The sequence below is a fragment of the Oncorhynchus keta genome, chromosome 26 (genome assembly GCF_023373465.1).
Source record: "Oncorhynchus keta strain PuntledgeMale-10-30-2019 chromosome 26, Oket_V2, whole genome shotgun sequence".
Taxonomy (NCBI): domain Eukaryota; kingdom Metazoa; phylum Chordata; class Actinopteri; order Salmoniformes; family Salmonidae; genus Oncorhynchus; species Oncorhynchus keta.
The window spans coordinates 34,763,413-34,790,881 of record NC_068446.1 but is presented as its reverse complement, the minus strand read 5'-3'; the positions used below and the strand labels follow the sequence as shown (position 1 = coordinate 34,790,881).

Genomic DNA, 27,469 nt, shown 5'->3' with positions numbered 1-27,469 from the left:
ACACTTCAGAACAAACTTCCTTAATATGTTTTTATGGGGACTATCTGTTATTCAATGCGTTTGTAAGTGCTCATGGCAGTAAGGCTAAATAAACATTTCAATCTAATAATTTTGTTCTATATTTTATTGGGGTACTTCATGGAGTCTTAAAATTCTAAATCAAACTGCAAAATGACCCTTGGTATGACCTTAAAACATTTCCAATTAGCTTGGTAGAACCCCTCCAGGGATAAGACTGTTTCGTGCCAAAAATAAGGGGTAAAATACAACAACAAATGTTTCCTCATCTTTATTATTTCTCTAAGATATAGGACAGACACTTCAGAACAAACTTCCTTTAGATGTTTTGGGGGGGCTACCTATTGTTGCCATGTAGTGAATCATTATTCAATGTGTTTGTGTGGGCTAATAGCAGTAAGGCCAAAAATAATTTTTCATCAAATAACCCCTCCCCTGGCTTAGACATTGCTTAGACTCTTATGGGTTAAACAGGTGCAAAATGGTGTATATTGGATTCTTGGTTCTCCCTACATCTGTGAGCTGCTATTCACCATTATTGCCTTGTATGGCCTTATTGTCAGGGCCATTGACACAGATCCAGACCTTGAAGGATGGTTTGTTCAATGAACTTGCCCCATTCATATCCCTGAACTTTGGCATTTCAAACCCCTTCATCCCTGTGAAGGGCCCTCCATCTGGCCCCAAGGAGGAGAGAGGGTGAATGGGGACACGGAGTCTGTAGAGGGCTGTTGAAAGCAGCGGGAGTCATTAACAACACTCCTCAACGAGAGGCTAATGGCAGTAAACAATAGCCAAGACAATTTTGGGATTATGCTGATCAGCAGCAAACAGGAGCAGGGTGCGTGTAGTTTGTTCAGGATTAAAGGGGACCACAGCGAAGTTGTATGAGGGCTATAAGAGTCGTTTGGTAATTCCTCACCGTGTACTAAGGGACATGTCTGACGACGAACACCTCAAATCCACTTAAAATATGATTTCAAATCAAATGTATTTATATAGCCCTTCTTACATCAGCTGATATCTCAAACGTGCTGTACAGAAACCCAGCCTAAAACCCCAAAAAGCAAGCAATGCAGGTGTGGAAGCATATCCACATTTAGGAGAGATGTTGTCCGGTAGTTCAGCTTGTTACCAGTCAAGAGGACCAGAGTCCCCAGAGGAATGTGTGGTCATGGGCATGGGGTATTTATTGGTAATGTATGTATTGGCTGATGCAATCAAATGTAATTTCCCTCTCGGGGTTAATAAAGCACCATCTTCATTTATCCTATTTGCCTCCCACTTCTGACCTCTACTTTGTTGAGGCCTCATCACCCACAGTTTAACCTACATATTTGTGCCGATCAGTGTTTTATCTGTAGTCAATAGATGGCTGTCCTGCATTATGTAGTGCAATGGCTTCCTTTCATACATTAAAGGACAAATCCACCCAAAAACTATATTTTTCTATTTGTTTCATTAGTTCATTGTTGACATAGCCCCAACATAACTTGATTGCTGACAAGCAAAATTTCAAAATATTTAACTTTCAAAATACAGAAATCATTCCCGGATGATGCATCATATGATGCACAACACAGTTAAGCATTCCCACAGAATCATCCTTGTTATTAAAAAATGATGGTGTAGATGCACTGTCCGATCACACTTGTGTCCACAGGTACTGTTTCCCCTTTGGCCGACCAGATGGCGCACTCAAAGCCACACTCTCCCTGCTAGAAAGGGTATGTTTTGCTGAAAAAGTTGGGCTATTGTTATTCTTTGAGTCTACAAGACTCTGCATTCCGTTATTCATACTGCAGACAATAATGTGTTGGGTTATCCTTGTGGTCTTCCACTAAAATCAGGTTTTGGGTCACTCTTATAAGGAACAAGAAGTCTGTTTTCTGGATTCTAGGTGTTGATGATGGACATTACCACTCCGATTCCTCCTGAGGAGATGAAGAAGATGGTCAAAAAATGTCTGGAGAAAGCTGCCCTTATCAACTACTCCCAGCTGACCCAATACGCTCAGATCGAGGGTGTGTGCAAACCTGGCTCACACGTGGTGATATTACTGTGTCGTATTTCACTGTCATGTCTCTGTGTCTGGGCTTTGTTCAAGTATTTGCACATGTTGGTTTGTCAGTGTTCTTAATAGAGTATACTGGGTGGCGGTAGTGTTTTAGTGTATCTGTGTGCTGGTGTCACAGTGCTGGCATGTTTGTGTGTGCTAATATTACAGCAGATGCTCAGGCTGCCCCGGAGAAGAGATTGGAGGACATGATGCGACTGGGAGAACTTTGTATTGAGGTCCTGCAGCAGAATGATGAGCATCATTCCGAGGTAGGACCATTCTGCCATACTAATGGTGTCACCCCTACACACACACACACACACACACACACACACACACACACACACACACACACACACACACACACACACACACACACACACTATCACCGTTATAAACTCAATGTGTACCAGGGTTGGGATCGATTCTGAATTGAGTTGCGAATTTTTCAGTATTCTAATTCAGGTCTTGAATTTGAAATTAATTGGCCACATCTCATAGGAAGCATACTTTGAATTAAAGGAGGTAGAATCTTATTTAATTAAATTCTAATGGCATATTTACTCTATCAGCATAGTAATGTTTACCACCACCATATGTAGCATAAGGTTGAAACATGTCATTTTCATGAAACACTCATTCTCTTCATGATTCTGGAAATATTCTAAGATCATGTTGTGGGTTGTCATTAATAGTTAATATACCACAGCGTTGTTAAATACTTGTTTCTGATTGGCTAGAAGGGCATCCTGAGTGACACAGCGGTCTAAGGCACTGTATCTCAGTGCAAGAGGCATCACTATAGTCCCTGGTTCAATTCCAGGCTGTATCACATCCGGCCGTTAGTGGGAGCCTCATAGGGTGGCGCACAATTGGCCCAGCTTCGTCCGGGTTTGGCCGAGGTAGGCCGTCATTGTAAATAGGAATTTGTTCTTAATTGACTTACCTAGTTAAATAATAGTTACATTTTAAAAATACTAAATAATTCTAGCGTTTGCATTACATTTAGGTATGTTTTTCAATCAGATGTATTTATTTTTTTCCTAGAATGCATTAGATCAAACACTGCAGTATGGAAGGGAACAATCGAACATCTCATGATGAAGTAAAAATACTGTTTGACATCTTTGAGTTATAATCAAACTAATATTTGAAATGGTATGTGTATTCTTTGTATTAATGATGTGACATATCCTTTTGATAAAATATTTGTCAAATGAATGAGACTCAGTTGAATAGCTTTGAGTAAAATTCTACTTCAATTCCAATTCTGCTTCCTATGAGATGTGGTCAATTAAAATGTTAAATTCAGAAATTCCGAATTGACCCCAACCCTGATGTGCACAGAGCTGTTACATCACAACACTTAGAATACTGTGATTGAGTACAGTGTTCTAAGTCACAAAACATATACAGATCAGAAATAAAGTATTTTAAGAATAGTTGCAGTATTTCCTTCATGAAAACTGTCACTAATCATGCAAATGTCACAAATCTTAGCAAAGCGTACCTTTCAAGATTTCAGAATACCTTTATTGCTGTCAGTATATTCCTCAGCAAAACCACAACTTAACACATTTGTCATAGATAAATATTTCACTTGAAAGGTTTTTTCGTTTAAAAATAAATCAAATAACAAATGTCACATGCGCCGAATACAATTAGTGTAGACCTTACTGTGAAATACTTACTTACAAGCCCTTAACCAACAATGCAGTTCAAGAAAGAGTTAAGAAAATATTTACAAAATAAACGAAAGTAAAAAATAATAAAAAGTAACACAATAAAATAACAATAGCAAGGCTATATACAGGGGGTGCCGGTACAATGTGCGGGGTTACAGGTTAGTCGAGGTCATTTGTAGGTAATACAAATGCGTAGATAATAGACAGCGCGTGGCAGCAGTGAAGAAACTAATTGGGGGTGTGGTGGTCATTGTAAGTAGTCCGGTTGGCCATTTGATTAATTGTTCAACTGTCTTATGGATTGGGGGTAGAAGATGTTAAGGAGCCTTTTGGTCCTGGATTTGGCGCTCCGGTACTGTTTGCCGTGCGGTAGCAGAGAGAACAGTCTGACTTGGGTGACTGGAGTCTTTGACAATTCTTTGGGCCTGGGGACCCATGCCAAATATTTTTCCTGAGGGGAAAAATGTGTTCTTGTGCCCTCTTCACAACTGTCTTGGTGTGTTTGGACCATGATAGTTCATTGGTGATGAGGACACCAAGGAACTTAACTCTCGACACGCTTCACTACAGCCCCATTGATGTTAATGGGGGCCTGTTTAGCCCACCTTTTCCTGTAGTCCATCAGCTTCTTTGTCTTGTTCACATTGAGGGAGAGGTTGTTGTCCTGGCACCACACTGCCAGGTCTCTGACCACCTCCCTATAGGCTGTCTCGTCGTTGTCGGTGAGACAGCCTATAGGCCTATACTGTTGTATCGTCAGCAAACTTAATGATGTTGTTGGAGTCGCGTTTGACCACGCAGTCGTGGGTTAACAGGGAGTACAAGAGGGGACTAAGCACTCACCCCTGAGGGGCCCCAGTGTTGAGGATCATCGTGGCAGATGTGTTGTTGCAGAGGGATGTATTTAGTCCCAGGGTCCTTAGCTTAGTGATGAGCTTTGTGGGCACTGGGCTCTATGGTGTTGAACGCTGAGCTGTGTCAATGAACAGCATTCTCACATAGGTGTTCCTTTTGTCCAGTTGGGAAAGGGCAGTGTGGATTGAGATTGCGTCGTCTGTGGATCTGTTGGGGTGGTATGCGAATTGGTGTGGGTTTAGGCTTTCCGGGATGATGGTGTTGTGAGCCATGACCAGCCTTTCAAAGCACTTCATGGCTACCGATGTGAGTGCCATGGCGCGGTAATCATTTTGGTAGGTTACCTTCGCTTCCTTGGGCACAGGGACTATGGTCCCCATCGACTACAGAGAGTGTGATCACACAGTTGTCGGGGAACAGCTGGTGCTCTCATGCATGCTTCAGTGTTGCTTGCCTCGAAGCGAGCAAAAAAAGCATTTAGCTGGTCTGATAGACTCTGATAGACTGGGCAGCTTGCGGCTGGGTTTCCCTTTGTAGTCCGTAATCGTTTTCAAATCCTGCCACATCCGACGAGCGCCAGAGCCGGTGTAGTAGGTTTCAATCTTTATCCTATATTGACACCATGCCTGTTTGATGGTTTGTCTGATGGCATAGCGGGATTTCTTATAAGCGTCCGGAATAGTGTCCAGCTCCTTGAAAGCTGCAGCGCAAGCCTTTAGCTAGATGCGGCTGTTGCCTGTAATCCATGGCTTCTGGTTGGGATATGTACGTATGGTCACTGAGGGAATGATGTCATCGATGCACTTATCTTTGAAGCCAGTGACTGAGGTGGTATATTCCTCAATGCCATTGGATGAATTCCTGAACATATTCCAGTCTGTGCTAGCAAAACAGTCCTGTAGCGTAGTATCCACGTCATCTCACCACCTCCATATTAAGCTGGTCTAGAGTTTTTTTTATTTATTTATTTATTTTTTAAATATTTTTTTCCCCCCTCTGGTTGGTAATGTGACATGCTGATAGAAATTTGGATAAGAGCGTCTGCTAAATGACTTAAATGTTAAATGTAATGTAAATGTAAATGAGGTTAAACAGATTTAAGTTTGCCTGCATTAAAGTCCCCAGCCACTAGGAGTGCCGCATCTGCATGATAATTTTCTTGTTTGCTTATGGCCTTATACAGCTTGTTGAGTGCGGTCTTAGTGCCAGCATTGGTTTGTGGTGGTAAATAGACAGCTACGAATAATGTGGATGAGAACTCTCTTGGTAGAGCTACAGTTTATCATGAGTTACTCTTCCTCAGGCGAGCAATACCTCGAGACTTCTTTAATATTAGACATTGCACACCCGCTGTTATTGACAAATAGACACACACCCCAGCCCCTCGTCTTACCAGACGTAGGAATGATGATTCCTGCCTGTGCCGCACAAGAAGGCGTTGATCTAATAACTTTACACCACTTTATTTATTTTGTACCTTTATTTAACTAAGCAAGACAGTTCACAACAAATTCTTATTTACAATGATGACAAAAGCCAAAAGGCCACCTGCGGGGATGGGGGATGAGATTAAAAATATTGGACAAAACACTCATCATGACATGTGACACCACAACACTACATAAAAAGAGACCTAAGACAACAACAACAGCATGGCAGCAATGCAACATCACAACAATATGGTAGCAGTACAACATGTTAGCAGCACAAAACATGGCTCAAACATTATTAGGCACAGACAACAGCACAAAGGGCAAGAAGGTAGAGACAACAATACGCGAAGCAGCCACAACTGGCTGTAAGAGTGTTCATGATTGAGTCTTTGAAAGACGAGATGTCGATAAAACTGTCCAGTTTGAGTGTTTGTTGCAGCTCGTTCCAGTCGCTAGCTGCAGCGAACTGAAAAGAGGAGTGACCTAGGGATGTGTGTGCTTTGGGGACCTTTAACAGAATGTGACTGGCATAACGGGTGTTGTATGTGGAGGATGAGTGCTACAGTAGGAGTCTCAGATATGGTGGAGTGAGGCCTAAGAGGGTTTTATAAATAAGCATCCACCAGTGGGTCTTGAAATGGGGGGAAACAGAGATGTTGACAGGAGTTTAGAGTGCAGTGATGGGGCCTGTAAGTGTAACAGTATAATTTTAAACCGTCCCCTCGCCCATACCCGGGCGCGAACCAAGGACCTTCTGCACACATCAACAACAGTCACCCTCGAAGCATCGTTACCCATCGCTCCACAAAAGCCGCGGCCCTTGCAGAGCAAGGGGAACTACTACTTCAAGGTCTCAGAGCAAGTGACGTAACCGATTGAAACGCTATTTAGCGTGCACCGCTAACTAAGCTAGCCAGCCGTTTCACATCCGTTACATAAGGAGCATTAGTGGCAAATCTGATGGCCGAATGGTAAAGAACATCTAGCTGTTAGAGAGCGATCTATAAATTACGTCTCCATAATCTAGTATGGGTAGGATGGACATCTGAATCAGGGTTACTTTGGCAGCTGGGGTGAAAGAGGAACGATTACAATAGAGGAAACCATGTCTAGATCTAACTTTGATATGTGCTGAGAGAAGGATGTTACCGTCTAGCCGTACTTGTATCAGGTGACTACCTCAAGCTCTAAACCCTCAGAAGTAGTAATCACTCCGGTGGGGAGAGGGTCATTCATTCTTCTTACCAAACCACATTAACTTTGTTTTGGAGGTGTTCAGAACAATGTTAAGGGCAGAGAAAGCTTGTTGGACTCTAATAAAATGTTGCTGTAGAGCTTTTAACACAAAATCCAGGGTGGGCTCAGCTGAGTATGAGATTTTATCATCTGCATATAAATGGATGAGAGAGCTTCCTACTGCCTGAGATATGTTTTTGATGTAATTTGAGAAGCGCGTGGGGCCTAGGATCAAGCCTTGGGGTACTCCCTTTGTGATAGGCAGTGGCTGAAATAGCAGATGTTCTGACTTTATACACTGCACACTTTGAGAGGGTAGAGCTGTTTGTTTCTATCCTGGGTCTGTGTTGACAGCTGTGGAAGAGGACACATCAAGTGCCAACAGTGTAGTAAAGTCTTGGCGGGCAGAGATGAAAACAACGCCCACAGCCCATACGCAGAGGTCGCTCTTATGGTACAGTGTAAAACTGCTCAATCGTAGGTGTTGAGACGTCCACAAACAACACATATACAGTGCATTCAGAAAGTATTCAGACCCCTTGACTTTTTCCACCATTTGTTTTACGTTACAGACTTATTCTAAAATTGATTAAATTAATTGTTTCCCTCATCAATCTAGACACAATACCCCCAAAATGACAAAGCAAAAATGAGCTCAGTTGCATCCTGTTTCCATTGATCATCCTTGAGATGTTTATACAACTTGAATTTACCACGGGTGCACTCTAATCCATCTGACATGACTTGGAAAGGCACACACCTGTCTATATAAGGTCCCACAGTTGACAGTGCATGTCTATAGAATAACTACCTTCAAAGTAATGACTCGGGACGTCAGGTTTGAAATGACAGATTCTTTTAGTAATAATACTTGTTCACGTTACATTTAACAACTTTAGATTCTACAGAACAATAAAAGTAAGTTGCTAGCGAAAAGTCCTCTCTCTACTTCCTGTCGCAAGGCATTCTGGAACTTGCAGTCAAAAGCGTAATTCAATACAAGAAAATATGTATGTAGTTCTCTCAATCTCCAACACACAAATTCTAATACAATTACATATGTAAATAATGGTAAAGAACATATCTTTAGATACAGCTCAATGAATTAACTTAAACATCAACTCTGTAACCCATTAAAGTTACAACATCCCCCCCGATGAACAACTGTGTTCATCTAAATCTCTCGGCAGTATATCAACTGAATAGGTCTCCTCAACAATGTCCCTGAAGCAGTACCAACTGAACATGACCTAACTAGGCCATCTCGGCCTGGAAACAGTTCTTCAGTCTTTCCTAGTTTCCAGGTTTGTCTGGGTGTGATATCTTCTCCAATGAGTACAACGTCACTCGCTTTCAGTTGGGTGGGCTGTGGTGTGTCACAGCGGTGTGCTGACTTTAGATCCAGCAAGTAGTCTCTTCGCCAACTCTTCCAGAAGCTGGTCACAAGTCTCTGCCTGTACTTCCATCTGCGTGTCATTTCCTCCTTGTTTAGCGTTGGGTGCTGAGTGTCAGCTGGAAATGGCTTTGGAGGCAAAGAGGTTAGTCTTTTACCCACCAGGAATTGTGCTGGGTCAGGGGTTGTGGTTCATCCACTTCATTGTGCACGAAGGTCAGAGGCCTAGAATTTAGGATAGCTTCAACCTCTGTCAGGACTGTGCACATCTCTTCAAAGTTGAGTGAAGCTCTCCCAAGAACCTTTCGCAGGCATGTTTTCACTGACCTGACTAGTCTTTCCCAGAATCCGCCTCACCAGGCTGCTCGCTCGGTGATGAACCTCCAGGTGATGCCACTTTCTGAGAAGAATGCCAAGATTTGGGGCTCTTCGATTGCCTTCCACAGCTCTTTCAAGTCCTGATCAGCTCTCGTGAATGTTTTTGCTTGTCTAAGTAGATTACCTTGCATAATCCTCTCCTTGAGATGAATATTTTTATAGCTAACAGGAATGTCTCTGTTGACTGATCTGAGACCAGTTCCAAATGCACTGCTCTGGTTACAGCACAAGTGAACAGTGCAATGTATGACTGTATGTATGAACCATTTTCTTTCACATAGAGCGGTCCTGCAAAATCCACACCTGTGACTTCGAATGGTGGCGATTCAGTTATTCTGTCTTTTGGTAAAGGCACAGTGACCTGCTGTCCGGCCCTTGCCTTGAATGTCTTGCACCCTATACATCTTGCCACTGTGCTCTTGACTAGCTGCCTAGCACGCAAGATCCAGTATCGCTCTCTGATTTGTACTAGAGCGTCTCTTGCTCCAGAATGCATCACTTTCTCATGGTGGTACTGTATCAGCATTTCTGAGTATCTGTTTTTGTTGGGCAGAATCCATGGGTGCTGCTCTCTGAATGTGAAGTTGGACTGTTGCAGTCTTCCTCCTACACTGAGTAGTTCGTGTTCGTCCAGGAACGGTTTCAGTTCTCTGATTTTACAGTCATTGTTTAGGCTTTTTCAGTAGTTTGCCTTCAGTAGTTTGATCTCCTGCCTGAAACTCTGTTGTTGTGTTACCTTAATCCAGTACTTTTCTGCATCGAACAGTTCGTCAGCAGTCAGTTCACCTTGCGTCTTTATGTTTGTACGAGCATTGGCTTTGAATCTCTTTATCCAGGCGGTGACTCTGAACACTTCTCAATTTGCTCTACCTTTCAAGCTCCAACACAGGTTCAGTGATGTCTGTGCTGTTTGCTGCGAGTTGTACAGTAACCTGGCAACTGGACTTGAGTTCTGTATTTACCTCTTCGGGAACCTTGTTATCATCAGTCTCCTCGGACTGATTGGGTGATGTCAGAATTCTGGGTCCATTCCACCATAGCTCGCTCTGTGTCAAGTTTCGAACAGTTTGTCCTCTTGTAGGGAGGTCAGCTGGATTAGTTTTCCCTTCAATATGTGACTATGACTCTGGATTGGTCATGGACTGGATCTCAGTCACTCTGTTCGCAACAAACTGTTTCCGTTTCTGAGTTGAGCTGCAAATCCAATGCGATCATAGAGTCTGTCCACATTTTGATCTGTTTTTCTTCCTTTTTCAGTGTGGTCATCAGGTTGTTTGCTAGTCTCGCTCCAATCACAGCTCCCATGAGCTCCAGGCGTCGCAGCGTCATTTTCTTGAGTGGGGCTACCCTGGACTTGGATGCGACTAGACTTGTTGTTTCCCTGTCTTGTGACTCACCTTGCAAGTAAGCTACTGCACTGTAAGCCCTTTCACTTGCATCACAGAACACGTGTAGTTTCAGGGTGTGGTTATTCTGTGGCCGCATGTCTGTTCTGTACCACCTTGGTATGGTGAGCTGGTGTAACTGGGGTAGTTCTGAACACCACTGTTACCATTCTCGTGTCAGATCAGGTGGTAATTCTTCGTCCCAGCTGAGTCCCCTCTCCCACATTTCCTGGAACATGCACTTGATCCTGATGGTGAAGGGGGTCAGGAAACCAAGAGGGTCGAAGATACGTGCAGACTACTGCAGAACACTTCTCTTTGTGTTTTCCTTTTGCTTTAGAATGCTCAGTAGCGGCCTGAGGTCAAACACAAAGTAATCTGTTTCCGGTCTCCATACTAAACCTAAAACCTTCCGCACTAATCCTTGTGTTTCTAGCGTCAAAGGGTGGTCAGTTGTCGTACTCTCCTCCCATTTTGTTTTCAATTCAGGAGAATTGGTCATCCACTTGCAGAGGTCCATGCCTGCAATTGACAGCATTCACTTTGCAGTTGTTGTCACAAGGTAAGCCTCTTGCAATGAAGTCATCTCCATAGAGTGACTCTCAGTATCTCTACAACTTCTGGTTGTTCTGTTTTCATATTGTTTCAGGTGCTTCCTGATTGTAGCTGCCAGCAAGAATGGACTTGGGGAAGCTCCAAATACCACTCTTTTCATCCTCAGCACACGCAGCTACTCTTCATTTTCTCCCCTTGGTGGGCCTGTGAGCCATAGAAATCTCATGGCGTATCTGTCTCTCTCTGCTAGGGATATCTGCAGGAAAGCTTTCTTGATGTCTGCCATGAATGCGATCTCATGTAGTCTGAACTTTATCAGAACGCTAAGCAGATCCAGATTCAGGTTCGGTCCTGTTAGTAGACAGTCATTGAGGGATGGACAGCCATCTTCATGGGATCTCATGTAGTCTGAACTTTATCACAACGCTGAGCAGATCCGGATTCAGGTTCGGTAGACAGTCATTGAAGGATGGACAGCCATCTCCATGGGACGAGGCATCAAACATCACTCTGTTTTGTCGTCACCATAGCTTCTCGGAGTACTGCATGGTGAGGAAAGTAGTATTTTACGTTGTCTGCACTTGATGCGTTGTCCTTGGGCAGGTCCTCTGCCATATCCTGTAGTAAGTAGTCCTCTACGACTTCATTGTATCTGCTGTACAATGTCACATCCTTCTTCAGTCTTTTCTTCAGACCTTCAAACCGTTTCTTGGCGATTCTATAGTTGTCTTGGAGTTCTGGCATTTCTCGTTTCTATGGCAACTCCATGTATCGCCCATCTTTGAAGGTGGTTGTTTCCTCGAACCTCTGTAGAGCCTTGTTTTCCTCTGGGTTCTGTGTTTTCTTGCTTATAATACCCAGAGACTCAAGCTCCCAGAATGCATACAGTTGTTTGGAGACACGTGTGTCTTCATCAAGTGAGATGAACATGCAGGTTGCTTCGGCGACACTTGACATGGACACGGGTCCCTGCACCGACCATCCAAAGGTGCTCTCTAAAGCAACCAGCGTCTCCGTCAGTCGCTCCACTCTGCCTGATACTATCTGCCAGTAGTAGTCTGCTCCTATCAGGACAGAGAGTTCAGGATCATTGTCATCTCCTGGAATGTCTGCGAGCTGCAGTCCCCTTCTATTGAGCTTATGTTGAAGGTTCCTGGTGAACAGATTCATCACACCTGTGCACACTTGTGGGTTTTCAATTGCCTCTATCTCTATTCTCTGCTGTTTGTCCCAGACATTCTCCAAGATGACTTTCACTGTGTTGCGTTGGGACGTTGCTGGAGCAGAGGAGCCAAACGTGTGAAGAGTGAGTGCCTCTTGTCTGATTACTGGTAGCTTCAAGGCCTTCACAAGTTTTTCATGTATGAACCTTCTCTGACTGCCTCCATCTAGTAAGCAACAAGCTATCTTTCTGCCCGATGGGCCTTCTAGCCATGCCTTTGCCTTTTGTAGCAACAGTGTTCTGTCCATCTGGTTTAATCTTCACTGAATGGGGAATAACTGAGGAAACAAACGCATCCGCAGAAACAATAGGGGGTTGCACCTCACTCCTCTTACCGGTACACACAGCAATGTGATGTCTGCTTCCACATGTTGCACATGACACATCTTTGACTTTACAGAATGTTGCTATGTGTTTCTGTCCTAAACATACAAAGCATCTTCCCATTTTCTTTAGTTTCTCTTTGTGTGTAGAAATATTGTGGTCAGGGCAGATTTCTGATTTGTGGTCTGCACTGTCCCAAAATAGACCTTTTTGTTCCTTCTGGCTGGCTGTATGCAGTGCTACAGCAGAGGGCACGTTGGGTCTTTTTGTTTTCATTTCATTGGAGGAGCATGACTTGTTCCATGGTTTGATCTCTTTCTGTTGGTTGCATGATCTTGTCATTTGTAGTGCTCTCTCCCTGCTCTGAACCTCCTTCTGTAGGAAACTGATAATCTCAGCCACTTTCCATTCATCATCTACTCCCCTCTGACGACTGTAGTCAAGAGCTATGTCCTCTGGAATCATCTGCAGTATGATTGGACATAGTAAGCTTCCATAGGTTTCTGACACTACACCCAGTGACTCCAAGCTCCTAATCTGAATTTCACATTCATCATATAGCTGCCTCAATGCATTTAGATCAGAGGATTTCTTCACAGGTGTGAGATTCAGCAGCTTTGACATATGAGCACTAATCACAAGATCTTTCCTTCCAAATCTGCTCTTGAGCAGAGCGATTGCATCATCATAGTTACTGTCTGTTAACATCAGTCCTGCTACTAACTTTGTAGCTGGTCCAGTGAGATGTTTTCAGATAGGTAAACTTCTCTTTATTACACAGTGAATCATTGTTGTGAATAGCGGTCTCATACTGGCTCCAAAACTCCTGCCACATACTGACATCTGACATTGAGATACTGACATGTCTCAATAATCAACTATGGTAGCCTTACTGCTTGTCTCTGTGATCTGTTTGAGTTAGCATCACTCACCCGGGCTGGTAGTGGATTGAGGTCCTGTTTTTCCTTTATCACTCGTTGTGCACGGCTCTTCAGCATGATAACGCGCTCTTTGTCTCCGTGCATGCAATCTCTGCCTCCAATCCGTCCAATGGCGTTAACTGTTCAATTCCACGATCAAGTTCAAACAAGCTGTCCTCCTTAGCTGACAGCAATTCCAACAATGTACTCAAGTGATCGGTATCCGAATTTGACTGGGTTATTTCCACATCAATCTGATTTTAAAAAATCTGTGTCGTGGCACCTCGAATGGTACCCCGCTTTCGTCTCATTCTTTCTGCTTCATGCCGACGTTCCTCCTCAGCCATTTCAGCTGCTTCATCCCTACAATCTTCGTCGCAGCTCATACTTTTCCCGGATTTTGGCACCAAAATACTCGGGACGTCGGGTTTCAAATGACAGCTTCTTTTACTAATAATACTTGTTCACGTTATATTTAACAACTTTAGATTCTACCGAACTATAAAAGTAAGTTGCTAGCGAAAATATGTACGTCGTTCTCTCAATCTCCAACACACAAATTCTAATACAATTACATATGTAAATAACTGTAAAGAAAATATCTTTAGATACAGCTCAATGAATTAACTTAAACATTAACTCTGTAACCCATTAAAGTTACAGCAATGTCAGAGCAAAAACCAAGCCATGAGGTCGAAGGAATTGTCCGTAGAGCTCAGACAGGATTGTATCGAGGCACACGTGGGGAAGGGTACCAAAAAATGTCTGCAGCATTGAAGGTCCCCAAGAATACAGTGGCCTCCATCTGTCTTAAATGGAAGAAGTTTGGAACCACCAAGACTCTTCCTAGAGCTGGCCGCCTGGCCAAACTGAGCAATCAGAGGAGAAGGGCCTTGGTCAGGGAGCTGACCAAGAACCCCATGGTCACTCTGACAGAGCTCCAGAGTTCCTCTGTGGAAATGGGAGAACCTTCCAGATGGACAACCATCTCTACAGCACTCCACCAATCAGGCATTTATGGTAGAGTGGCCAAACGGAAGCCACCCTTCAGTAAAAGGCACATGACAGCCCGCTTGGAGTTTGCCAAAACGCACCTAAAGTCTCTCAGACCATGAAAAACAAGATTCTCTGGTCTGATGAAACCAAGATTAAACTCTTTGCCTTGAATGCCAAGCGTCATGTCTGGAAGGAAACCTGGCACCATCCCTACATTGAAGCATGGTGGTGGCAGCATCATGCTGTGGGGATGTTTTTCAGCAGCAGGGCCTGGGAGACTATTCAGTATCGAGGGAAAGATGAAAGGAGCAAAGTACAGAGAGATTCTTGATGAAAACCTGCTCCAGAGCACTCTGGACCTCAGACTGGGGTGAAGGTTTAACTTCCAACTGGACAATGACCCTAAGCACACAGCTAAGACAACGCAGGAGTGGCTTCGGGACATGTCTCAATGTCCTCGAGTGGTCCAGCCAGAGCCCGGACTTATACCCAATCTAACATATCTGGAGAGACCTGAAAATAGCTGTGCAGCGACGCTCCCCATCTAACCTGACAGAGCTTGAGAGGATCTGCAGAGAAGAATTGTAGAAACTCCCCAAATACAGGTGTGTCCAGCTTGTGGTGTCATACCCAAGAAGACTTGATGCTGTAATTGCTGCCGAAGGTAAAGGGTCTGAATAGTTATGTAAAATGTAAAAACATGTCTAAAGGCCTGTTTTTGCCATTTTGTTATGGGGATTGTGTGTAGATTGATTTGGGAGGAAAATATACTTTAATCAATTTGAGAATCAGGCTGTAACATAACAAAATGTGGAAAAAGTCAAGGGGTCTGAACTATCTGCATGCACTGTACTTGTCTAATAAGTGGCAGTGTGGCTTCAGACATTTGTTTCTAATTGACAGCGCTATTTATAAGTGGCTGCAAATCTGTGGCTGTCATCACCACATGAGACATGGTCCTTTTGTAGTTGGAGGCTGGCGCTGGAGTTAGCGCGGGAGGACGGTCACGTTAGCGCATCCAACACGCTGTCAAATGTATAATGTTTCCATGTTTTCAGCATGTGTGGAAATCAAATGACCCTTTTTAGTATTTTATACCAAGTGAAAAATGTTAAGAGACCCTCACTTTCTCTATTTTCTGTCTTTCACTTTCCCTCTTCTTCTGATATGAATTGGAAAGGGAAGAGAGGTAAGTGTTTCTCTAGCTATGTGTCTGTCATGTCCATCAAATTGTGTTACGTCCCAAAGCCTGTCAACATCTGTCAGTCATACAGTAAACCACTCTTCACTCATACCCTGTCAAGCTCTGTTCATGGTTTTCATTGAGGAGATGGTTAATACTGAGTCATCAACAGTCATTAAGGTGCAATGTGTTGGATCCACGACAGGTTGTGGTCCTGGTGGACTGCTGAATATTTGTTTCCCTTGATACCAAGTTATGCCCTTTGGGTATCTAAGGATTCAGGTTTTGGGGGGATTATTGTACCCAGATGTTGCTACAATTCAGTGTTTCTTGACATGCATTTGTATAGTTTGCCCTTGCAAAGTCATATACCTTACATTTGTATTCCTCCATCTTTCTCTGACTTAGAGACAGCATTTTATGAGTTAATTCCTGCAGTTATGTGAGGACGCCTGTTGGTGTGAATTGAGGGGGTTGGCGATAGGTAACGAATCGTGTGGCGCAAAGGCAATATTTTTAATTGTGTCGATTTGCACAGAGAGCTGAAAAGGCACATCTGAAAAGGATGATGACAATGGCCCTCAAGGCCAGGTATAGCGATGGGACATACACCTTCTCTGACCGCCAGCCTAGTGTTTTATCTGCCGTAAGCGCCCACTAACACACACAGATGGACACATACAGACGGACACACACACACAGACAGATGGACACATACAGACGGACACACACACACAGGAACAACGACCTTCAATCAATCTGTCACCCCCCCCATGCGTCATTGGGCTCTTTGCACTTTTCTCTCTCCTCACATGGCGACCACTGAGTAGGGTAAAGAAGCATCTCTTTTGGGTGGGCACGTAGACAATGGAGTCATGAAAAGCAACTGCTGCCCTGCTAAATGTCCCATTGACTTAGAACCAAGAACATGACTTTGTCAAGCTCCATTATGACCTCAAATCTCCTATACTAACCTCCTGGATATGACCTAAAATCTCCTATACTAACCTCCTGGATATGACCTAAAATCTCCTATACGAACTTCGTAGATATGAACTAAAATCTCCTATACTAACCTCGTAGATATGACCTCAAATCTCTAACTTAGTGTAGTAGACCTAAAAGGTCATATCTACTTCGTAGATATGACCTAAAATCTCCTAGGAAGTTCGTAGATATGAACTAAAAGGTTAGTATAGGAGATTTATGACCTCAAATCTCTAACTTAGTGTAGTAGATTTTAGGTCATATCTACGAAGTTAGTATAGGAGATTTGAAGTCATATCCAGGAGGTTAGTATAGGAGATTTGAGGTCATATCTACGAAGTTAGTATAGGAGATTTGAGGTCATATCCAGGAGGTTAGTATAGGAGATTTGAGGTCATATCTACGAAGTTAGTATAGGAGATTTGAGGTCATATCTACGAAGTTAGTATAGGAGATTTGAGGTCATATCTACGAAGTTAGTATAGGAGATTTGAGGTCATATCTACGAAGTTAGTATAGGAGATTTGAGGTCATATCCAGGAGGTTAGTATAGGAGATTTGAGGTCATATCTACGAAGTTAGTATAGGAGATTTGAGGTCATATCCAGGAGGTTAGTATAGGAGATTTTAGGTCATATCTACGAACTTCCTTTATAGATTGTGTCGTACACAATATTGACACAAACAAACATACCGGTATGTAGTCACATTGTAGTCACATTGACACACACATTGACACACACATTGACACATAGTCAAGGACCAGTCAGCAAAGATTTTACTCAATAATCACTGTAAATTATTGGGTTTGTAACTACAGCACATTTATAATGGCTAGTCCCAAGACATGAAAAGGGAGTTTGAGTGCACATCCATCTGTTCAACCTTTTCTTCTTTTGTGTGATATACACTGAACAAATATATAAAAGCAACATGTAAAGTGTTGGTCCCTGTTTCATGAGCTGAAATGAAACAATCCAAAAGTTTCCCATACAAACAAAAAGCTTATTTCTGAAAAATGTTGTGCAGAAATGTGTTTACATCCCTGTCAGTGAGCATTTATTTTTTTGCCAAGATAATCCATTCACCTGGCAGGTGTGGCATATGAAGAAGCTGATTAAACATCATGATCCTTACACAGGTTCAACTTGTACAGGGGACAAGAAAGAACACCCTAAAATGTGCTGTTTTGTCAGACAACACAATGCCACAGATGTCTCAAGTTTTGAGGGAGTGTGTAATTGGCATGCTGACTGCAGGAATGTCCACCAGAGCTCTTGCCAGAGAATTGAACGTTAAGCTGCCTCCAATGTCGTTATAGAGAATTTGATAGTACGTCCTACCGACCTCACAACCCCAGACCAGGTATAACCAAGCCAGACCAGGTCCTCCACATTTGGCTTCTTCACCTGCGGGATCATCCGAGAACAGCCACCTGGACAGCTGATGAAACTGTGGGTTTGCACAACCAAAGAATTTCTGCACAAACTGTCAGATACCGTCTCAGGGAAGCTCATCTGCGTGGTTGTCGTCCTCACCAGGGTCTTGACCTGACTGCAGTTTGGTGTCGTAACAGACTTCAGTGGGAAAATGCTCACCTTTGATGGCCACTGGCAAGCTGGAGAAGTGTGCTCTTCATGGATGAATCCCAGTTCCAACTGTACCGGGCAGATGGCAGACAGCATGTATGGCGTTGTGTGGGCGAGCGGATTGCTGATGTCGGCGTTGTGAACAGAGTGCCTGCTCCGTGGGGGTGGGGTTAACGTATTGGGCAGGCGTAATCTAGGGACAACGAACACAATTGCATTTTATAGATGACAATTTGAAGGCACAGAGATATCCTGAGGCCCATTGTTGTGCCATTCATCTGCCGCCATCACCTCATGTTTCAGCATGATAATGCACGGCACCATGCCGCAAGGATCTGTACACAACTCCTGGAATCTGAAAATGTCCCAGTTCTTCCATGGCCTGCATACTTACCAGACATGTCACAATTGAGCACGTTTGGAATGCTCTGGATTGACATGTGCGACAGTGTCTCCCAGTTCCTGGAAATATCCAGCAACTTCGCACAGCCATTGAAGAGGAGTGGGACAACATTATACAGACCACAATCAACAGCTTGATCAACTCTGTGAAGGAGATGTCACACTGCATGATGCAACTGGTGGTCACAACAGATACGGGCTGGTTTTTTGATCCAATGTATCTGTCACCAACTGATGCATATCTGTATTCCCTATCATGTGCAATCCATAGATTTAGGGCCCTAATACCTTTATACTGAACAAATATTCAATGATTTTACAGAGTTCATATAAGGAAATCTGTCAATTTAAATAAATTAATTAGACCCTAATCTATAGATGACTGGGCAGGGGTGCAGCCATATGGGTGGGCCATCCAATCAGAATGAGTTTTTCCCCACCAAAGGGCCTTATTACAGACATAAACACTACAGTTTCATCAGCTGGTCCCAGACATTCCTGCAGGTAAAGAAGCTGGATGTGGAGGCCATGGGTTGGCGTAGTCACACATGGTTTGCTGTTGTGAGGCTTGGTTGGACGTACGGCCTAATTCTCTAAAACGATGTTGGAGGTGGCTTATGGTAGAGAAATTAGCATTCAATTATCTGACAGTTCTGGTGGACATGCTGCATCCAGCATGCCAATTGCACGCTCCCTCAAAAAGTGAGACATCTGTGGCATTGTGACAAAACTGCACATTTTAGTGGCATTTTATTGTCCCCTGCACAAGGTGCACCTGTGTAATGATCATGCTGTTTAATCAGCTTCTTGATATATGCCACACCTGTCAAATGGATTAATTATCTGGGCAAAGGATAAATGCTCACTAACAGGGATGTAAACAAATTTGTGCATAAAATTTGAGAGAAATAAGCTTTTTGTGCTTATGGAACATTTTTGGGGTATTTTATTCCAACTGATGAAACATGGGACCAACACTTTACGTGTTGCTTTTATATTTTTGTTAAGTATATTTCAATTGGCGGATTTCCTTATGAACTGTAACTCAGTAAAATCTTGGAAATTGTTGCATGTTGCGTTTATTTTTGTTCAATGTAGATCAAACTTCTAGTGCAAATGACATGTATGCAGGAAAAGTATATTTTATTATTTGAAGGGAATGGACAGCTGAATGGACAGGCAGCTGACTGGCGTTAGAGACCATCCAACAATTCCAGTATTGGGTTCAGTTCCAGTCAATTCAGGAATTTAATCACATTGCTTTGGAGAAATTCCATGTCTAATTGGAATTGACCTCCATTCTTGATAACTCACCAACATATGCAGACATACTGTACTATAGTTTATTAGGTACACCATCCCGGTTCATGGAAAATATTTGTTCCTATAGTGAGACACGTGGCTGTGGCTTGCTATATAAAACAGGCAGACTGGCATCGAGGCATTCTGTTACCATTCGCTTGAACGTTGGGATGGGCAAAACAAATGACCTAAGAGACTTTGAGCGTGGCGTTGTCGGTGTCAGGTGTGCCTGTTCCAGTATCTCAGAAAGGCAAGGCCTTCTGGGCTTTTACCGAGAATTGTGCGACAATCCAAAAAACATCCAGTCAGCGGCAGTCCTGTGAAAACAGCTCGTTGATGAGAGGTCGAAGGAGAATGGCAAGAAGCATGGTCGAAGCAGAATGGCAAGAAGCATGGTCGAAGCAGAATGGCAAGAAGCATGGTCGAAGCAGAATGGCAAGAAGCATGGTCGAAGCAGAATGGCAAGAAGCATGGTCGAAGCAGAATGGCAAGAAGCATGGTCGAAGCAGAATGGCAAGAAGCATGGTCGAAGCAGAATGGCAAGAAGCATGGTCGAAGGAGAATGGCAAGAAGCATGGTCGAAGCAGAATGGCAAGAAGCATGGTCGAAGCAGAATGGCAAGAAGCATGGTCGAAGCAGAATGGCAAGAAGCATGGTCGAAGCAGAATGGCAAGAAGCATGGTCGAAGCAGAATGGCAAGAAGCATGGTCGAAGCAGAATGGCAAAAAGCATGGTCGAAGGAGAATGGCAAGAAGCATGGTCGAAGCAGAATGGCAAGAAGCATGGTCGAAGCAGAATGGCAAGAAGCATGGTCGAAGGAGAATGGCAAGAAGCATGGACGAAGGAGAATGGCAAGAAGCATGGTCGAAGCAGAATGGCAAGAAGCATGGTCGAAGCAGAATGGCAAGAAGCATGGTCGAAGCAGAATGGCAAGAAGCATGGTCGAAGCAGAATGGCAAGAAGCATGGTCGAAGGAGAATGGCAAGAAGCATGGTCGAAGGAGAATGGCAAGAAGCATGGACGAAGGAGAATGGCAAGAAGCATGGTCGAAGGAGAATGGCAAGAAGCATGGTCGAAGGAGAATGGCAAGAATTGTGTAAGCTAACAGGCGGGACACAAACTGGCAAATAACGGCGCAATACAACAGTGGTGTGCAGAACGCCATCTCAGAACGCACAACTCATTGGTCCTTGTCATAGATGGGCTTTTGCAGCAGACGACCACACCGAGTTTCACTCCTATCAGGTAAAAACAAGAGGAAGCCGCTCCAGTGGACACACGATCACCAACACTGGACAATTGAGGAGTGGAAAAACATTGCCTTGTCTGACGAATCCCGTTTCCAGAGTCAGAATTTGGCTTAAGCAGCATGAGTCCATGGCCCCACCCTGCCTGGTGTCAACCGTACAGGCTGGTGATATTATGGTGTGGGAATGTTCAATGGCACGCATTAGGTCCCTTGATACCAATTGAGCAATGTTTCCATGCCCCGAGGAATTCAGTCTGTGCTGGAGGCAAAGGGGTGTCCGACCGGGTACTAGATGGGTGTACCTAATAAACTGGCCATATAGTCACACACTATTACTTTTTGGGGGGCTTTTATAGATACGGTTTCTGATAGTATGACCTCTAAATAATAAGTTATTGCTGTTCTCAGATGAGCTTTGTATTTATTCCGCTTTGAACATTGCAGGTTAAAAACACATATCTGTCTGTGCCTTTTTAATAACTTTTTATAGCCTCACCTTGGAGATTGAAGCGCCACATTGGAAGCATAATGTAATAACCAATATGTGATTCATCTTTTTTAGTGTTGGAGTCCATTGTGCGCTCAAGGTCCCTTCTTTATGCTACCCATCACCCATTTGGCTGTTTCTCTCTTGGTTTCATTCATTAGATTGTTTTGATTTTTTTTTTTAAATCTTATTTTTCAGTGCAGTCTTTTCTCTATCCATCTGTCACTTCTTTCCAACTTGCTCTGATTGTGTCATTTTACATTGTATGTCCAACTATTCTTCACCAGAGTAAACTAGAGATAGTGGTTTGTGATGACTTGGCCTTTTTTAATGTATTATTTTATTTATTTTGCCTTCTCCCCCTTTTGTTTCTTTTTTAATCTTTCTCGCTGTCTCCTTCCCTCTGCTCTCTCTGCTTCCCGCTCTTTTCTAGGCATTCTCGTGGTGGCCGGAGATGATGGCGGAGCACGCAGAGACCTTCCTGTCTCTCTACACCGTCGACATGGATGGTGCTCTACAAGTCCAGCCCGTTGACTCATGGGACAGCTTTCCCTTATTCCAGCTGCTTAACAACTTCCTGCGTTTTGACCGTGAGTTCTCAGTTCTCCCTGTGTCCCCCTTCTTCTACCTCTGACCCTATGCTTAACCTCCCAAAAGTGATTTAAAGTGTAGCCTACAACGCATCACTGATTCATGAGCTCAGTTCAACAACTTCCAGTTCAGTAACTGTGAGTGGCGTATTTCCCTGTAGTGTTCCCTCTAGTTCTTTTGTCACCTGACACTCCATTTTGTCCCTGTCCCTATTTAATGCATGGCCTACGGCACCTCCACGTCCTGAGCTGTCTTCAAAACACATCCCGTATTTATCGTAGCATGTTCATGCCACTAAGAGTCCTAATTAACACCAGCGGTGCAAAACCAGACTCGTTAGGAGAAGTTATTAACTGTGCTTAGAACTCCCGCCCTTGCGTGGGCTTCACAATAATTAACATCACTGAGGTAACGGTGAGAAATGAAAAGCAGATAAAACAATAGTAACGGATGTCGAAACACGATGGTAAAGTCAGGGGGCTGGCGCGGGGCTGTCATCTGTCAGCTGAAGACTCTACCTGTCACCTCCTGTAATGCGAGGAGCAGTATCACACAGACAGGAGAGTATTAGTACGGTTTGAGGCACCTGTCTCACCAGGCTGTCCTCCATTTGGATTTCTTTGCTCACTGATCAGGGAACAAAGGTTTGTAGTTTTCAGTTTTTTCCAACATACCTGGCCACTCGTAAACATGCAATGGTTTCTCTGATAACATTTGTCTCGTTTAGTTCTAATTATTTGCCCTGTAGTGCTGAGCAATTAGTGCTTTTTGAGGTCATTCCGGTTCAATTATACATTTTTTTTATAATGGATTTACATTTCAATTATTTTTTAAACATTAAATGCACTATGCAGTATTTGGGTTGAATGCTGATACAACACAGAATAAAACAATTAATGAAAGTCCCATGATGGTAGTGACTGCCCATTACTATTGACCATAATGTATTCACTTTACTGTAATAAAATATTGAAGTTGTTGGGTATATTACATTTGTTTTATTTGATGACTTTATTTGTCTAGTCATCGTCTCATCTCTATAGAGCTGCTGTTTATGCTGTATTACAAAATCACTATTTTATTAGTTCTTCAAAGTTAATAAGGCATACTTTTATGACTGCTGAATGCCAACTATCAATCACGTTGGTCATGTATTTTCAGGTAGATATACCTTTGCGAAGCAACTGCTCACTATCCCTCTCGATCATGTGTCTTCTGTCTTTTCTCTCCGTGTCGACCCACACAGACCGGACAAATAGGCGCACATTGGATTATGGTCACTGTAGTTAATTAACACGTTTTCTGCACTAAATTATGTATAATTCTGGCCTGTTGGAAATTACAACTCCCTATTACATTGCACAGTTTGGGTTTGATCTGATTTATCTCTAGAGAAACTGCTCATTGAGCTCATAGGAAAAAAACGAACAAAATGGAATTCAAAAAATGTAACTGACATGTTTTGTTAATCGCTCAGTACTATTGACCTGCTTCCACCATGTGTAATACTTATTTTAATTCCATGAGTATAAAGTCTGTGTGGCATCCAGGTGTTAGCCCTTGTGTGTACTATCAAACTCTCTCTCTCCCACTCTCTCTCTCTCACTCTCTCTCTCTCATACTTTCTCTCTTCTCCCTTATCCACTCTTAGCTCTGAGCCTTTGTTTCATTGCCAAGTGAGAGTTGGCTACATCTGAAGTGTTGTTTTACATTGTTTATGTAAGCCTCACCTAGAGCAGAAAGACAGGCAGCTCAAGGGCAATTACATTGAAAAATACAATTCTAATTATGTAAGAAGTAGGCAAAATATAATTATTGTGTTTTTTTTCCTCCTCCATTTTCTGTTATTACCATTCTCCATTAATCTTGCAATTATTCCAACTGTCATAACAATTATTGGATTTGAAGAGTAACGTAATGAGTAACATTTTCGTTTTGACTTACTGCAGATGAGGACCCTGTTTTTGAGCAACGATGCCTTTCGTGAATGAGATGAAAATAGTTGTAAAATGTCTAAGCTGATGATATTGTTAGGATAAAAGAAAAAAGGCTGCAATTCCACTTGTGAGTTTATTTTTTTCATAGTTGCTTAGCTATAGACCTGCAAGGTCAAGTCTGCCTTTTAGGATTTGTCCCCCGACAGTTCCGACATCATTCAGGATCTCCTGTTGTCAATGTTGTCAAATGCTGTTGTCTGATACTTGCCTCAAACACAAATATATCTTTTTTTTTTTTTTTACATATGTGAATAATAATAAACATGTACAGAAAGGTGAAAAGAGGCTATGTTGATACTGTGTGATAAATGAACAAATACATAGTCAGAATTCAAGCATTATTGTTTGTAATACCACGTTTTAATGATTGTTTTGTAGTGTGAACAAAACATATTTCATTTATCACACCAGGTCTTTATATCCACGTGTACTAAGGATTAACTAAATGCTCACTTTAGTGTCTGCATGTGTTGCATGATGCAGGAACTTGTTGGGAGAAGAGCCGTGGGCTCTCAGGAGGGTAAAAAGGCAAGTGTTAATCATGAAGGAACAGAATAATGGGAAATGAAAGAACAGAGTGATGGGAAATTAGGACTAATGAAGCCCTGAGAGACCAACAGGAGTCCTATGTGCTCTCTTCCTTTGTCTCTCCTCTCTCTCTCTCTGTCTCTCTGCGAATCTCTCTCTCTCTCTCTGTGAATCTCTCTCTCTGTGAATCTCTCTCTCTCTGAATCTCTCTCTCTCTCTCTGTGAATCTCTCTCTCTCTCTCTGTGAATCTCTCTCTCTCTGTGAATCTCTCTCTGTGTGAATCTCTCTCTCTGTGAATCTCTCTGTGAATCTCTCTGTGAATCTCTCTGTGAATCTCTGTGAATCTCTCTGTGAATCTCTCTGTGAATCTCTCTGTGAATCTCTTTCTGTGAATCTCTTTCTGTGAATCTCTTTCTGTGAATCTCTTTCTGTGAATCTCTTTCTGTGAATCTCTCTCTGTGAATCTCTCTCTGCGAATCTCTCTCTCTGTGAATCTCTCTCTGTGAATCTCTCTCTGTGATCTCTCTCTCTGTGAATCTCTCTCTGTGAATCTCTCTCTGTGAATCTCTCTGTGAATCTCTCTCTGTGATCTCTCTCTGTGAATCTCTCTCTGTGAATCTCTCTCTGTGAATCTCTCTCTGTGAATCTCTCTCTGTGAATCTCTCTCTCTCTCTGTGAATCTCTCTCTCTCTCTGTGAATCTCTCTCTCTCTCTGTGAATCTCTCTCTCTCTGTGAATCTCTCTCTCTCTCTGTGTGAATCTCTCTCTCTCTCTGTGTGAATCTCTCTCTCTCTCTGTGTGAATCTCTCTCTCTCTGTGTGAATCTCTCTCTCTCTCTCTCTCTCTCTGTGAATCTCTCGCTCTCTCTCTCTCTCTGTGAATCTCTCGCTCTCTCTCTCTCTCTGTGAATCTCTCTCTCTCTCTCTCTCTCTCTCTCTCTCTCTCTGTGAATCTCTCCCTCTCTCTCTCTCTCTCTCTCGCTCTCTCTCGCTCTCTCTGTGAATCTCTCGCTCTCTCTCTCTCTCGCTCTCTCTGTGAATCTCTCGCTCTCTCTGTGAATCACTCGCTCGCTCTCTGTGAATCACTCGCTCGCTCTCTGTGAATCTCTCGCTCTCTCTCTGTGTATCTCTCGCTCTCTCTCTGTGAATCTCTCGCTCTCTGTGAATCTCTCGCTCTCTCTCTCTGTGAATCTCTCGCTCTCTCTCTCTGTGAATCTCTCGCTCTCTGTGAATCTCTCTCTCTCTCTGTGAATCTCTCGCTCTCGCTCTCTCGCTCTCTCGCTCTCTCTCTCTGTGAATCTCTCGCTCTCTCTCTCTCTCTCTCTCTCTGTGAATCTCTCGCTCTCTCGCTCTCTCTGTGAATCTCTCGCTCTCTCTCTCTCTCTGTGAATCTCTCGCTCTCTCTCTCTCTGTGAATCTCTCGCTCTCTCTCTCTCTCTGTGAATCTCTCGCTCTCTCTCTCTCTCTGTGAATCTCTCGCTCTCTCTCTCTCTCTGTGAATCTCTCTCTCTCTCTCTGTGAATCTCTCGCTCTCTCTGTGAATCTCTCGCTCTCTCTCTCTGTGGTCCTTCTGTGGCTCAGTTGGTAGAGCATGGCGCTTGTAACGCCAGGGTAGTGGGTTCGATTCCCGGGACCACCCATACGTAGAATGTATGCACACATGACTGTAAGTCGCTTTGGATAAAAGCGTCAGCTAAATGGCATATATTATTATATTATTAATCTCTCGCTCTCTCTCTCTGTGAATCTCTCGCTCTCTCTCTGTGAATCTCTCGCTCTCTCTCTGTGAATCTCTCGCTCTCTGTTAATCTCTCGCTCTCTGTGAATCTCTCGCTCTCTGTGAATCTCTCGCTCTCTGTGAATCTCTCGCTCTCGCTCTCTGTGAATCTCTCGCTCTCTGTGAATCTCTCTCTCTCTGTGAATCTCTCTCTCTCTCTGTGAATCTCTCTCTCTCTCTCTGTGAATCTCTCTCTCTCTGTGAATCTCTCTCTCTCTCTGTGAATCTCTCGCTCTCTCTGTGAATCTCTCGCTCTCTCTGTGAATCTCTCGCTCTCGCTCTCTCGCTCTCTCTCTGTGAATCTCTCGCTCTCTATTAATCTCTCGCTCTCTGTGAATCTCTCGCTCTCTGTGAATCTCTCGCTCTCTGTGAATCTCTCGCTCTCTCTGAATCTCTCGCTCTCTCTCTCTGAATCTCTCGCTCTCTCTCTCTGAATCTCTCGCTCTCTCTCTCTGAATCTCTCGCTCTCTCTCTCTGAATCTCTCTCTCTCTCTCTCTCTGAATCTCTCTCTCCCTCTGAATCTCTCTCTCTCTCTCTCTGAATCTCTCTCTCTCTCTCTGAATCTCTCTCTCTCTCTCTCTCTCTCTCTCTCTCTCTCTGAATCTCTCTCTCTCTCTCTCTGAATCTCTCTCTCTCTCTCTCTGAATCTCTCTCTCTCTCTCTCTCTCTCTGTGAATCTCTCTCTCTCTGAATCTCTCTCTCTCTGAATCTCTCTCTCTGAATCTCTCTCTCTCTGTGAATCTCTCTCTCTCTGTGAATCTCTCTCTCTGTGAATCTCTCTCTCTCTGTGAATCTCTCGCTCTCTCTGTGTGAATCTCTCTCTCTCTCTGTGAATCTCTCTCTCTGTGAATCTCTCTCTCTCTCTCTCTGTGAATCTCTCTCTCTCTCTCTGTGAATCTCTCTCTCTCTCTCTGTGA

General features: G+C 43.4%; 1 protein-coding gene across 7 annotated transcripts in view; it reads left to right on the top strand.

Annotated features, from left to right (window-relative positions):
- The window catches only part of LOC118358779 (calcium-dependent secretion activator 2), a 274,241-nt gene that overhangs the window by 190,385 nt on the left and 56,387 nt on the right, over positions 1-27,469 (top strand). For 6 of the 7 annotated variants that reach the window (XM_052480603.1, XM_052480605.1, XM_052480601.1 and 3 more), the window contains exons 15-18: positions 1,682-1,745; positions 1,919-2,042; positions 2,246-2,346; positions 22,092-22,248. In XM_052480603.1, coding sequence (XP_052336563.1) covers positions 1,682-1,745; positions 1,919-2,042; positions 2,246-2,346; positions 22,092-22,248 — 446 coding nt within the window. The remainder of the gene's footprint in view (positions 1-1,681; positions 1,746-1,918; positions 2,043-2,245; positions 2,347-22,091; positions 22,249-27,469) is intronic. The other variant, XM_052480602.1, reaches the window with a different exon arrangement.